Source organism: Saimiri boliviensis, chromosome 12 (assembly GCF_048565385.1).
Source record: "Saimiri boliviensis isolate mSaiBol1 chromosome 12, mSaiBol1.pri, whole genome shotgun sequence".
In the NCBI taxonomy this organism is placed as follows: domain Eukaryota; kingdom Metazoa; phylum Chordata; class Mammalia; order Primates; family Cebidae; genus Saimiri; species Saimiri boliviensis.
The window spans coordinates 61,607,937-61,623,477 of record NC_133460.1 but is presented as its reverse complement, the minus strand read 5'-3'; the positions used below and the strand labels follow the sequence as shown (position 1 = coordinate 61,623,477).

The 15,541-nt window shown below is 35.2% G+C and overlaps 1 protein-coding gene across 4 annotated transcripts in view; it reads right to left on the bottom strand.

The window, feature by feature from the left end:
• Window positions 1–6,261: 6,261 nt before the first annotated feature.
• Window positions 6,262–15,541, bottom strand: part of NRG3 (neuregulin 3) — a 1,114,305-nt gene continuing 1,105,025 nt past the window's right edge. For 2 of the 4 annotated variants that reach the window (XM_074382491.1, XM_074382492.1), the window contains exons 9-10: window positions 15,462–15,533; window positions 6,262–15,218 (exon numbers count right to left, since the gene is read on the bottom strand). In XM_074382491.1, the coding sequence (XP_074238592.1) occupies window positions 14,711–15,218; window positions 15,462–15,533 (580 nt within the window). In that variant the 3' untranslated portion in view covers window positions 6,262–14,710. The remainder of the gene's footprint in view (window positions 15,219–15,461; window positions 15,534–15,541) is intronic. The other 2 variants (XM_074382493.1, XM_074382494.1) reach the window with 1 other exon arrangement.

Sequence of the window (15,541 nt, the reverse complement as noted above, 5' to 3'; positions counted from 1 at the left end):
ACACTGCCATTTGTTCTCTCTTGTCGTGTGGTCTCTGATACTTGATGATTGGCCCCATGACCCTCTGTCCTCTGTGTGTTTATGAGAAAAGTTTTCTGTTCCTGCCATGCGCCCATATGTCCATTACTATGTAGTCTTCACTGAGGCATCAAATCTTAACATTCTGTTCATTGCTATCTCCTCAGCTTCTAGAATAGTACTCAGCAATACTAGGTATGCAATTATTTGTTAAAATAATAAATTAATTGAAATTTTAGTGTTTATTGTTTTCTTATTTTTAAGAGCTCTTTAGGATAATACACTTTTGTTATGTTGTAAATATTATTCTAATTTCATCATATTCTACTTTTACAGGTATTAACTTTAAATTTCATTCCTGTAAATCTAATTCATTTTTGGTTTTCTTATTAGTTCCATTCCTAGAAATTTCTTGCCCAATTTCTTGCACTTTTCTGGAGTAGTTGAGGAACCTCTACCTGGAGAATCTGTAAGTGTGTCTCATCTAACATAGCTGACACTCCTGCAGCTGGTAGCTCCTCTAGCATTCTATATTTCATTTAGGTCTTTTGTATTTTTATTTCTTCTTGTATAATTTCATTGCACTCTTTATTCCATTGATAGTTTATGATCATATATGGTATGAGGTAGGGACCTATATTTCCTTTTTAAGAGAACATTTTTGGATAACGTGAACTTAATTTGATTTAGAATGTCCTTAATTTCTTTCTTTCTTTTTTTAAAATTCATCAGTGTGTTTCTGGGCTGTTAAGTTTCGCTGTCTTTATACTTGCAGCATGATAGTGAGTGTAATTGTTGTAGCATAAAAATATATTTGATTATATACTAAACTGTCTCTCATTCTCTCCATGTAGTTTAATATTTCAAAATGACTTTGAGTATTTTTATCTATATGTTTGGCAAAATACTCTCAGTGTATCTTTTCTTCAAGTTTGTTTTATTTTATGAATGAAATTGAAGACTCTTGGCAAGTTTACTATATGAAGATTTTCCATGAAGAGAAAATTGTATTGTCATTTATTTAAATCTTCGCTAATGTCCTTTTTCTGGTAGTTTCATACACCTTTTATTATAAAAGATGTATGTTTATGTTAATATTGGAGATGGGATCCTATCTGGCCTATACTTTCTAGTCATTTATCCTCTTTGGTTTACAGATGTAAAACTGAAATCACTGACAGTATCATTCTGCTGACTTCTGAATTTTCATTTGGAGCATAGTGACTCGAACTTTCCCATATTGATATCTTTTTTTTTTTTTTTAGTTTCTTATTGCTAGATCTTGCTCATCTATGTTAACTTAATAACAACAGTAGAAAAGTGGCCTTGTTCTTTATTCTAATGGAAATGAATGCAATGTTTAATTGCTATGACTAATGTTAACCACTGACTTTGTGTTGTTAAAGAAGTAGATACCTACTCCCCATCAATTAACTAAAAGTTTTTTTTCAGAAATAGAAATTGAATCATATCTGATTTTTGCTATGTGTGGAGATAAATCATATTACTAAATGCACTAATATCAAGATGTCTTGAAATTAAATAAATCTTATGCTGTCACAGTGATTTCTTTGTTACATTACTGTAATCCACTTGCAAATATTTTATTTAGATTGTGTGCATATGTATTTATAAATAACATTGGACAGTAGCAATTTTCTAAATGAAGATTCTGTCAAACATTAATATAGTGAAATACTAAATGTGCTTAGGAAGACAAAAAGAGGCTGTGATGAAATGATCTGGAAGTCTAAAGGGGGAGACTGATTGACTTCCCTCGTCCTCACTCCTTTTTTTTCACTCGTGCTGGCTGTGGTATCTGTCCCCCACAGTTAGACCCACGTGGTGAGGAATTAAGAATAAAATGGAAGCCAGGCGCAATGGCTCACACCTGTAATCCCAGCACTTTGGGAAGCTGAGGCTGGTGAATCACCTGAGGTCAGGAGTTCAAAGCCAGCATGATTAATATGGTGAAACCCCATCTCTACTAAAAATACAAAAATTAGCTGTGTGTGATGGTGTGCGCTTGTAGTCCCAGCGACTCACAGGCTGAGACAGGAGAATTGCTTGAATCTGGGACATGGAGGTTGTAGTGAGCCAAGATTGTGCCACTTCACTCCAGCCTTGGTGACAGAACTAAACTCCGTCTCCAAAAAAAAAAAAAAAAAAAAAAAAAAAAAGGGAAAAAAATAAAATGGGTAGGTATAGATTCTCTCCTTTTAATATGGCAGTGGAACAAAGACTTGAACTTTTTCTTGGGGAGCGCTTTTCTGGAGTTGCTGAGGAACCTCCACCTGGAGAAAGCGGTGACTGCCTCTCATCTAACATAGCTGACGCCCTGCAGCAGATAGCCCCTTCAGCATCCTGGTAGCCGCGTTGCTCCTCCGGGTAGTCTTTCTTGCCTCGGGTACTTATGGAGGTAGGGGGTTATATATCCTTACCCGAGTCAAATACAGAGGTCGCCACTCCTTATGTCTCGGTCTCTTCAATTTACCAAGTTTCAGTTTCAGGCAAGTTCAGCCATAACGTTTGGTCTTTCATTTTCCTCAGGACCTCTTCAAGAGAACCGCTGTCACAGGACCTAGCAAAGCTCCTCTGAATGCCATAGCACTTGGTGTGATGGTAGAAAAAAGCATTTTTCTTCATCTGAAAAACAGGACAACACTGGGCTGGGCATGGTGGCTCATGCCTGTAATCCCAGCAATTTGGGAAGCTGAGATGGGCAGATCACTTGAGGTCAAGAGATCGAGACCTGCCAGGCCTACATGGTGAAACCTCGTCTCAACTAAAAATACAAAAATTAGCTGGGCATGGTGGCCTGCATCTGTAGTTTCAGCTACTCAGGAGGCTGACACAGGAGAATTGCTGGAACCCGGGAGGCAGAAGTTGCAGTAAGCTGAGATCACGCCACTACACACTCCAACCTAGGTGACATAAGACTCCATCTCAAAATAAATAAATAAACAAAAGAACAACATAGAATTTTGACAATTCTTTCAAAAGGAACTATCTCCCCTTTCAAAGCTGACACTTTTATAGTGTGTGAGTGCTAATACTGGCAGAAATAGTTTTAAGATTCAGCTTGTCTCTCCGAGGTGACTTAAAGCTCTCTCTAGGAAGTGGAGGCACAAAGATCGACTGTATTTTTCTCAACTTTGGGTCTAAGTCAAAATTTGGAGAGAAAGAGTATAATTTGTTAATTCCTATGTGTGTATGTGTATATTTAGGTGTGTATATAATTCTATATTATATTATTATAATTATGTATTATATATAATATATATAACATTATTAATCATATAATACATACTTAACACATTGATATACACTCCCCAATATACAATGGTTCAATTTAGGATTTCATGGCTTTATAAAAGCAGTATGTACTTAGCAGAAATCATACTTTTAGTACCCATATGGCCATTTTGTTTTTCACTTCCCATACAGTAGTTAATAAATTCCATGAGACATTCAACACTTTATTATGAAATAGTATTTGTGTTGCATGATTTTGCCCAACTGTAGGCTAATGTAAGTGTTCTGAGCACATTCAACGTAGGCGAGGCTAGAGGGTATTCAGCTGCTGAGGGGAGAGTTGTCCTTTTTGATAGCACTATATATATATATATATTTTTTTTTTTGAGGAGGAGTTTCGCTCTTGTTACCCAGGCTGGAGTGCAATGGCGCGATCTCGGCTCACCGCAACCTCCGCCTCCTGGCTTCAGGCAATTCTCCTGCCTCAGCCTCCTGAGTAGCTGGGATTACAGACACGTGCCACCATGCCCAGCTAATGTTTTGTATTTTTAGTAGAGACGGGGTTTCACCACGTTGACCAGGATGGTCTCGATCTCTTGACCTCGTGATCCACCCGCCTTGGCCTCCCAAAGTGCTGGGATTACAGGCTTGAGCCACCGCGCCCGGCCGCTTGAAAGCACTATTGATGGTATCTTCTGGAAGTACCACAGTCTGCCTTCCTGCCTTTTCCTGCCTAAACGTGGAATTCTGAGGTTTCTTCATTCTTGCTTTCCTTCCTCCATTCTTTCAGAACGACAGTGCCTTAGTGCCCAAAATAAGTCAGCTCTGTATTCCCATATCCGAGTTTCTGCCCAATTGTTTAAGACTCTGAGAATGCCACTGAGTATAAGGTTGACTGGTTTTAAACATTTTTTTGTCTTCCTTCTTATTTTCCAAATTTCCATCAACTGAAACTTTTGTTTTCCCTTTGACATTTTTTGTTAAGTAGAGTCAAATTATTTGTTTTAACATTTCGAAGTTGTTTTTTATTCTTTTTAAATTTTGAGACAAATATTATATAACAATAGGAAAGAAGAGTAGAAAATTAGACAACTTCCCGTTTCTTAACTTCCATTCTACTGGGGCATGGGATTGCACTGACAATTTTTTTTTTTACTAATTCTGTCAAGTTTCATTTCTGCTTTGTTTCTTCTTTTTTTAAAAAAATATTCCTTACATGTTTTCTTTTTTATTGTCTGCCATTGACCTTAGCCTTCTGTCTCATTTCTGAGTACATACTTAGTTATATTTTAGTGGGAGACGGGATAATTTCTAACGTGCAAATCTCATTTTAAAAGGAGTCATGACCTCTTTATATTGAAAGTGGTAAGTTTGGCCTTGCTAATGCCTACGAATGTCTTCACATGTTCCCACTGAGATACTTTATGATCTCTCTGCCTTGTCTGTGCAGAGGTTTCTCTAGGGCTTGTGTCTAAAAATGGTGGTTGTGGAAGAGGTCAAACGAATCTTCTTCATTTCTTCTACTGACCACGTTATTGGACAGAAATTTGTTTTTCTTTTCTGATCGTAGGCTTGAGGGATGACTAGTGTAAATTTATAATAGTGTTTCAGTAACAGGGCACCTTGAAGTGAATGAGCAGGGAAGTACAGCCACCCACGGTACTGGGGTATGGGTTCTTAGGGAGCTGAACCAGGTGCCCTGAGGACTACCATTTTATGTTCATTCTTCCCGTGATGGAAGCAATGGGTATAGTCACTGCCATGGATATGGTCTTTCTGGCTTGCTTTCTGGTACTGCTGCCTGTCACATTTGGGACAGGAAATAGCGATGCTGCTAAATTTCTGATTGCTCTATTTTGTATGTCCGAATTTCCAATAACCTACATAATTGGATGCATCTATTATTTCTGTGGTCTGCCCTCATTCTAGTCAATCTATGAGATTCTTTAGAACTAGAGTCATAATCATCCATACTTAGTTCTGAAGATTCTAACCTGTCTTGAATATTTGAACAATCACTATCAGAAATTTACAAGAAAAAAGAAAAATAAAGATGAGAATATATAAAGGACGGCTCAGGGATTCTGGGTTGAAAAGCACTCTCTTACATTTTTTATCTGTGTGAGCTTAGGCATATTTCTTAATGCCTCTGTACTTTAGTTTTCTTATGTTTAATGGGAATAATATGAATGCACTTCCTAGAGTTATTGTGATGACTAAGTTGATGTATGTAAAACATCTAGTGCCATGCATATTCTGAGTTCTTTCAAATGGCTTTCCTGTGTAATAATGTCACTTCTTCCATATTCCAAAGTTGATGGCATTTAAAAAAACTTCTTCCAAAAAAAAAAATCTTCTTCCTCTCTTCTTCTCCCCTCCTCTTTCTTCTATGAATTGGGTAGTATAAACGTAGTCAGCTATGAAGTGTTTTCTCTAGGGATTCTTAAAAAGTACGGCTGTCTACCTTAGCAAAATATAATATTGATGATCAAAATCCATCAACGAAGATGCTTAAAGACAAAATTAATACTGTGGGAGAACTGAATATCTTTGTCAATCTATACATGAAAATATGTCTGAATATCTTTGTCAATCTATACATGAAAATATGTTTATGCCCAGAAAAGATTAATGCATATGTGTGTACATATATTATTAAATACTGACATAAGTCAAAGATAGTAAACATTTAAAATCAGTTTAACAATTTAATATGGGATCAATGTTTAAAGAACACTTTCAAATACAAATGTGCTTTATGCATATAATGTATGCATATAATGGCTGTACAAGCCATTATAATGTGAATTATAAATATGAATGTGCTTTATGCATATAATGTATATATTTAATGCAAATGTACAAGCCATTATATGCATACATTATATGCATACAAGCCATTATATGCATTCATTAAATGCATAAAACAAAATTTAATATTTTTGATTAAAAAATAAAGCTTTATTAAAATGATGCATTTCTGACTATTCCAAATCAATTACATTTTAACCACAATATGTCATATTGTTAAGCAGATACAAAATAAACAAAAGGCTCAATGAATGTTAAAACTGTATATATTAGTCACTTTCAGAAAACAATTGAGTAATATCTAAAATGAATTTTGAAAATGATCATACTTTTTGACTCAGCTGTACTACTTCTTGCAAAGTATGACCAGGAAATTACTTAAAGAAAAACTCTTAACTATTGAGTTTCACCTACTTTTTCTAAACTTTATAAAATTTTTAGTTATAGATCTTTCCCCTTCACAAAAAAGAAGAAAATGCATACACTAACCTATACACAAGAATTACAATTTCAGGTCTTTACAGATCTTATGAAACTTGTTTATAGATCTGCAGTTTCTTCCCCTCCCCCAAAAAAAGTAATGTGTGCTGTAATATTAATTGTGGGGTTATTTATGGTAGTAAATAAATTGAATGAATTTGTGTCAAATAATTATAGAATGTCTACGTAAGTCATAATATAAAAATAAACTGGCATTTATGTAATATTTAAATTAAATTATTTATAAAGACAATGTATTGCCTTAGGAGAGTATCACATATATGTGTGTGTGTGTGTGTGTGTGTGTGTGTGTGTATAAATTATAATACAACACAGTAAGAAAGTAATTTTGTAAAAATATGCACATATTTAGAAAATGAAAAAAAGCACAAAGATGCAAGTTACTATGATTTTAGCATGGTGAATTAATGGCTGACTTTTTTCACACTTTCAGTGACAATTTTTAAATAACATTTTAAAAAGATGAAAAGAAAATCATTGATTGACTTTATCGATTTTGGAAATGTTGATAGCATCAGGTTCCTGTCTCTTCTTTTTCCCCTTGAGAAAGGGTTCACAGTAGTATTTATTCCTTTCTTTTTATTTTTTTAAGCTGAAATCTGCTGGATATGTTCTTTTTTTTTTTTCTTTTTTCCAAAAGGGTGCCCCATTGCTTAAACTTTGTTGCATTGTTTTCAGCTATTTAGGTCATTTGGACCCAAGAAAAATTGCAATTCCTTGTGTCTGCATTACACATTTTAATTTTCAGAATGTATTTACATCTGCCCTTATATTTGATTTGGACCTCCTCCTATTAAACGCATAAAAGATAGGAGCCTTCAATGAAAGTTGTCAGTGAGAAAAAAAGACAGAATAAAAGTTAATGATTTCTTTTTACAGAAAAAATATACAAATACAAAAAAAAGTTTTTTTTTCCAACTTAAACTCAGATTTTCATAAATTTTGTGTCAAACTTGAAGGAATGAAAAAGTGGATATTTAGCATATTTAAATGTTAGAACTCAATAGGCATACTTAATGCCCAGTAAACAATCATTTAAAAAATAAAATATCAGCATAGAAGGAAGAGTGTAGTTACAGAGAAAAGATGTTTTTAAAAAACAGACTTTATTGTGCAAAACCTTTGCCTCATTTTTCCTTACGTTTTTAGCCTTAGACTATACTTAATTTTTAATAAGTTTAACTTGAAGCACTTACACACAATTGTTATTGGTTTATTTTTTATTCATTGTTTAAAGAATGATAATGTGTTTTTATTTCTTGTTTTGTTCTTTTACATAAATGGATGATTTTGTCTTTCTCTTATAAAATGGAAAATATTGTTGTAAGAAGCAATTCTAAGAAGGTTAAAAAGTCTGTTAACAATATAAGGAAAATTAACGGGCCCTAGGGTTATGTCTGTATATGAGAAGATAGTGGCTAAAGTCATGAACCTTATTATTATCTACATTTGAAATGTTCCTAATTTATCCCTCTACTAACACAACTCAAATGAACAAAGCTATCTCTCTCTACAAAATCACATTTGCTTCTTATTTTAGCTGGAAATTCCCTATTTAGTAAAGAATAAATAAGATAAGAGGTGAATGCATTAAGAATATACCCGAAGCTGAGCGTCCAGCTTTGGCAAAGGCTGCTGAGGAGATAAAATTGGGAAATGGTGGCCAAGAGTTCCCTGCACACAATAAAAGCTTACTTGAGAAAGTGCAAATCAATGACTACATTCACATCTTAATTTTTAAAAAGCAGTATGATATATCTCCCCACAAACAAAAATGCAGCCATAGTAGAAGTAAACTCTATAAAGTTGTTGAGGGCCATATGTCCAGTATATTTTCCTTAGCCTTCCTATCCTCTCAGTGCAGTAGATGCCAGTTTGAAATGGTTCTTGGAAGAAAATAGAGCTACGTATACACTCTTTTAAACAAATTTGTTATCAAATGTGTGAGATACTGTTTCTGAGAAATTGTTTTAAAATGACAATTGGAAATATTCTGGTTACCACTTATCATGTATTCTGCATGTGATTTACATTCTTTATTTAAAACATGGACAAATGGATTAATAAAGTGTGTTAATGATTCAGAACTAGGGACCTCATTTTGATCTAATGTGTACAATTGCATGCTTAAAAAAAATAAGAGATAGCCACAGCATTTCTCTCTAGCTATCTTTAAAAATATACACAGTGGCCACTGGCAAGTGTGTAGTAATGTTTAAGGTAAGTTGTCATGTTCTATTTGTATCAATTTCAATAAATGTACTATCTATTCTCCAAACCTTTGATAAACACAAGAATCAAAAGTAGGCTGTGAATAATAAATCTTAAACAGTAACCACTCTAGTCTATTGCTGCATGCATAGACTTTCTATGAAAAATATCTGAATCCAAGGTCATCTATGTCATTGAGTTTCAACACACCATGTGTTCTGTGTGCTGTGTGTGTGTGATTTGTAGAGCCCTTAAATTTAAACTTATTTCAAAAAGGAAGCATCAGTGTGGTGTCTAACAAGGTTGTATGAAGAGGTCATCAGACTCTAAATACATCAAAAACAAGTAAAAACTGCATTTTGTTCCAAATCAATTTGGTAAGCTACTATGTTGACTTCTTACAATCTAAAAAAATTAAATTTACTGTCTTTGAGTCAAGTCTTTTAACATTTCATATTGTTTTATTGATGAATAAAGAATTCAGACTTTGGGATCTTGACCAAGACAAATTATATATGGAATAATTAGTGCTAGTCAGGATGCTATTAATAGAGCATATAAATATTAATTTTTCAAAAACAGCAATTACAATCAAAATTAAATGTGCAAGTAAACCCTGCATTGTTTTTGCCTATCCTGCTCCCAAAGATAGGATTATTTTAAACCATGATGTGAAAGTATTTCCAGATAATTTATTCACTATTGGTAGGAGAGTTTATATAGTTTGATATGCAAATAATTGAGAATATCATTAAATATCTTGTATTTATGAATATCTAATGAGGGTGTGTCCACTGCCCTGTTAGAGACGGACATCTTCAAGGTCTCATGCCTTCTCTGGAAAGCCCCTTCTTCTGTCTTTGACAATTCATCAAAATTTCTTTAAAAAATTCTGGGGCAAATTTTGCCATTTGATTTTCAGGCTTTAGAATTAGGTATTTTCTTGTCCATCCCTTTTTTTATTACCTGTCTGAGGTAAATTTACATTAACAACCACCGCAGAAACAATCCTGTTTTTTTCCTCCATGGAAATTAAATGTGATATTATAAATGGAAATATTATCTATTGATAGATATACAGATTCTAACTGTTTTTGAGTCTTAGTGAGACAGACTTACAGAGTTTTTAAAGAGTTGGGTTCAAGTTAAAGAATGACAGGTGACCAGATAAAGTCTGGGTTAGAGGGACTGGATAAAAAGCCATCAATTTGGAAGGGAAAGCAAAGATAAACGGTCATCCACCTTATTTGATAGATGAGGTCATGGAACTAGTCTTACGTATAGTTAAGGTATAAGTTTTCACAAGACAACTTCCAATAGAAAATATTTTCTAATTCATTTCCAACAATAAGAGATTGTTTGCTATCACACAATTAATTCTTTCATAGTCAACAGTGCACGTGCAATCAATACAGGTATTCGTGACAAAAAATTATGGAAGTACTAGAAACCTGATCTCTATTTTATCAAGATTACATCTGGTTACCCCTGCTATTATCTTCACTGGAGTATGCAACATTAGCATTCAGCATCCCCTTTACCCCCGTCACACACACTCTGTCCTTGCTGGAGTTTAGTGGGTACCAGAAGCAAAGGCACCTGTTTAGGCACCTTTGGGAGAAGTTATGCTTAAATTTATAAAAAAATATATTTGAGAACATTATACACTAGAAGGACAACAATCATCTACGCTCATTTTTGATTTTCACTTCTAAGAGACAATCTAGCAGAGATGTTACTCTAGGATCTTGTGAATTTTCTAACCCAAGGTTATTTCTGCTTGCCTAAGAAAGAGAAGGAACTGAAAAATGCCTGGATGATCAAAATGTTGCCAAGTTGGCTTGTCTCGAAATGCTTTGATTTCACTGGCATTCCGTGAGGCAATCACTTTGATGTTTGTTTAAACTAAACAAAAGTGAAACTACTAAGGCATTCGATTCACAAATTTAATGTACATTTATTTGTGGGTGGGTGCATGTGTTTGTGGTTACAGTAAGAAACGGATTATAAGAGAATGGTGTGGCTCTTAAGGAGTGAATTTCTTCTTTTACCCTCACTATTTTTTTAAAAGGGAAAGAAATTATCAACTAGGAAGAGATAAAGCTTATTTAGAAGCTTCATTTCCCACAGCATATTGGGATGCATTTAAAACTGAGAACAGCCTTGAAACCTTGTGCTGGTTTTGCCTAGATGAGGATTGAGTTTCTGAAGACAAGAGTACAAACACAGTATAGACATGCTATCCATTGAAAACACTGAATCTATACATTCGAATAATAATAAAAAAGTACTCTTTATATATAAAATGTCTCCCAGATACCAAAAGATCAAATAAAAATCCCACCCCTCCTACAGCGTTCCTAGGTTGACTATATGCTTATTTGAGAAATGTCTCACAGCACTTGTTTCAGTGCAGTATTTTCTAGTTTACGGGGCTGGAATCAAAGGGACCACTATTCCCTCTGCCCCAACACACAGACTTAGGGAGTCAGTGTTCCCTATAGCACCATACTGTAGGATAGGTGTGCATGACTGTGGCATACATCAGACATATTCTGGTAGAGATCTGGTTACTGATAGCCTTAGCCATAGGCACCCAAGGCCCCACTCAAACTACAGCTCTCATTCCGTCCAGAAGCCAATGGGCATTCTCTTGAAGTCTGCTTGGCTCTTCTGTTCTCTTTTTTAGTGGGTCTGATTTGTTACTATGATCAAAACAGTTTAATTTATGAAGTCCTATATACAACACTCTTCTTCCTCCAGACAGCCTTGCTATTGCTACTTAGAAATAATGTAAATCATTGGAGGTGTGATAAATGTACAAATATTTAGTTTTTAACCCATAGCAAGGCAGATATTGAGCTAGAGTGTAAACCACAGAGCACTTAATGTATATAAGAAATTTAGGAAGAAAATTTTGATGCTGATTTTCCAAAATCATTTCTACTATTTCTCAATATTGTAAGATTGCTCACATATTTTGAATGGCATCCCACAGTAGTCACAGGCAAACTAGAATAACATATGCTTTACAAAACAAAAAGATATATCAGAAAATGAGTCAAAGTAAAAAAATAATGGGTACCATCCATCCTCCGGTAAATAATGAATATGTAGCGTATTTAATTACAAATTTCCAAATATATATTCACATCATAAAGACAAGGACAATTAAGCAAAATCAAATGCGTTTTGTTGAAATAAGTACTTCCCTGTAGGCGCATGACCTTGAAGGCCCAAGTACTGATGGCTCCAAGTATTTTCTATGTTAGATTCACTTTGAAAGTACTGATGCCATCAGCACTTGTCCATTGGTGCCCAATGACGTATATTTTGACCTTGGATACTTTTCACAGGAAAGCATCATATTGCTAAAGGAGACAAATGACCACTAAAGAGTAACCATTAATATAGATTACTTATGGAGGATTTTGTCTTGACTATTAATTAAGGAAGTAATTGTATATCTAAACTTTATATCAGACAGCCAGTGGATTTACTGCTTTTTTAGAATACATAGGGGTGAAGTTATAATCACATAACATATTTTTTCGTATTTTTTTTTAAATAAGGGGTTGGACCAAGACTTAAGTTTCACTGACAATCTTAATGTTTTCAGTGTAAACAATATGTTAGTATAACTGCAATGAGTTATACAGCATATACCTTCTTAATGCTAAATTCAGAACCAATCTTCCAGATAAGCAAGTAAAACATTTTAGTTAAAAAAAAATATATAAGAACAAGGTTGACTTCAACAAAGTTGTGAGGCCTTCCAGCTGTTTGATAATTGTGATAAATTTCAACACAATGACATATTGGATGCTCAACTTATCGGGTTTTTATAGACCTGTTAGTTTTTAAGACCATTTTCTAAAATGTTTCCATACATACAGTATTTTTAAATGAGAACTTAGATGATCCAGACATTACAAATTTATGATAATCTTTTACAATTCTACCATTATTACCTCTGTATTCAAAACAATGGAACTGTAAAAGAAAAAATAATAAATATCACACAACCTTTTTTTAAATGTAAAGTGCATTTTTACCAAAGTGTTTCAACATTTGAGACCTTAAATTTCTATTAAGTAGTTCTGATAAATACATAGTGCTCTTTCTTTTTTCTGGATGACAGTATGTCTACTAATAACAGATGTTCCCAAAGACCAATTTGCAATGTATTTTCAACAGAAACAACTTAACCTGAAATATGAATTGTATCTCTTTACGGCTTGACTCAGAAATAGTTACATTCCTTTTCCATGGAATGTGTCTTCCACAAAGAGATTTTAACCAAGGTTTTCCCAAACTGCAGTAAAAGAAATCTTTTATGCTTTCAAATACTGTGCCTTTTTATTTAAAACGGTGTAAACATAACAACTCAACACCACCAATAATTGGAAAAGACTGGGTATATGAACACTAATTTCCTCATATGTCCCATGAAAATGAGGGTAAATAAACAGACAAATCTTCAGGAGAGGTTTCAGTTCACCTTAGCAGTGGTAAAAATATTGCTTTATTCCAAATGAACATACAACACAATTTACTGTTCTTTTGGGGGCTTCTTGTGAACTGAATAGTCTGGGTTTTTTGATTTCAACAAGTTATTCTTCCCATACTAACCACAGAAGCCGAAGCCTCGGTCCACACGTAGTAGACTTGCTATAAAATAAATAGTAATGAGGATGATGAGAAAGCAAATGGGAACTGTCAATTTGTTAATTGTCTTGTGTTAATAATTTAAGTAGGTATGATTCAAAATAAACACACATCCTCGGTTAACTCACCTGATGATACTGATATCATTAATGAGCCAATAGTTGTTCCTCTCAAAAGTATTCACATCAGAAAATGGTCTAGACAGTGTCAAGAGTTTTATAGGACTCCACCATGCAAGTGACCTTGATTTAAGAACTGACTGAACTTTATACTTAATGGAAAAATTTAAAGTGAACAGATCTAAGAGGGAAATACTTTCTCTGAATATTAGATTCCCTGATGTTTCAGAACAAATTTTAGCAAGCGTAATACGCGCACACATGCACACACATACGCACAATGAACACATGTGCATACAGCATATGTGCTCGCGTGAGCAAGTCCACACACACACACACACACACGCTTGCACACACATGTGCACACAGTCACACAAAAACTGTGAAATGCTCCTCCAGAGCCTCTAAACAATCTCAAGGAAAAACATTTCTATTAGCATGATTTTAGTGACATGACATAGTGAATTTTTGTTGTCTCTTTTTCTGTAATAATTTCAGACCTCCAGCTGAGATGTGTGCATTCAAATCTCAGAGGAAGGTGGCACACAGGAGGAGCTCCGATGGCCCCCGGTTTCTCCTTCTCTCTCCTGTCCTCCTTCGCATCGCAGTCTTTTGTGCCATTCTCCAAAAATCAAATAGAAAACACTGCATTTGTCGACGTGACATAACCTGTGATGAGGCTATTGGGTGAACAGAAATTTAGGGCTCGGGACTGGCAAGCCAAATGGCAAGGGCCACCTGCTCACTGGCGCATCCACCTACGGATACAGCGCTCCTCTTTTTGAAACCAGGTAATTGCCAGTGCTTTTGAATGAGGCACTGGCGCTGTGGGGCCAAGGGTCTGAATTGCCCACATCTCCTAAGAGCCAAAGAGGACAGTGGTGGGACTAACTGAAATTGGATTCAGAATTCTACCCAAAGCTTTAATTGTAAGCTTTATCCCTCCTGAAACATTTCTTTCCCTTAAAAAAATATTTTGTTAAAAAACACTATGATATGAGGGCGATAGACTATTTGGTTTCTTCTAAGTAGATGCTCTTAAATTAATGCATATAAATAATTTGTATTCGATTTCCTCTCTTTCCTGTTGAGCAAAGCATAGAATGCACAGATTCCTACATCTCAAGTCACTTGGTCAATGCAGAGTCTCTTTGTATTTCATTTCTTAAGACAAATTGTGCCTCTCGTTCTGATTTGGCCGTGGGACTCAGGGGGAGAAAGGCTGTGTTTTCGCTTGCACTGTCCTCGGTTTCTACGCTGGCCAGTTCGTAGTCTTCTGACCGTCTGGCATCAGTCAGAATTCGGATCTGCTCCTGGACAGTTTCTAGCAATATTTTCACTTCTTGTTGTTCTGCTATAAGACAATCGCTGACTGGAATACTCACATTGACAACGTCAGCTGAATAGGAGTTTTTGCACCATTTGATGCTTTTGACTTCGGAAATCCCTGGCATTTGCATGCAGGTTTCCTCTAGACCCACTGAAGGGATGATGGGCACAGAACTGGCCCTTGTGGATGAATAGCCCACCAGGTCCTTTTGCTCCAAGCTATTAAAATAGGGGTTTGTCTCTCTTGAAGGCAGTTGCATATTTATTGATGTATTTCGTTGGGTTTTTAAACCACTGGATGAATACCTGAAAAAGAAACAAAGTGTTACTCCTTCTGCTTTCTGTTGGGCTTTGTTAGAGCAAAACTCAATCCACAAAGCACTTTTCACATGCACCATCTCACTGAATTCTCACAGCAACCCCATGAGACGGATAATAGGTTCCCAGTTAAACAGAGAAGTAAACTGAAGCTCAGATAGGTGAAGTGACTTGCCCAAGGTCACACAGAAAATAAGTGACAGACTGAGACTCAAACCCAGATCTTCTTACTTTAAGTCCAGGGGTCTTTCAACACACCACAGCTGTATAGGCAGGTGGGATATAGTCTTCCTGACCTCTATCCTAGAATA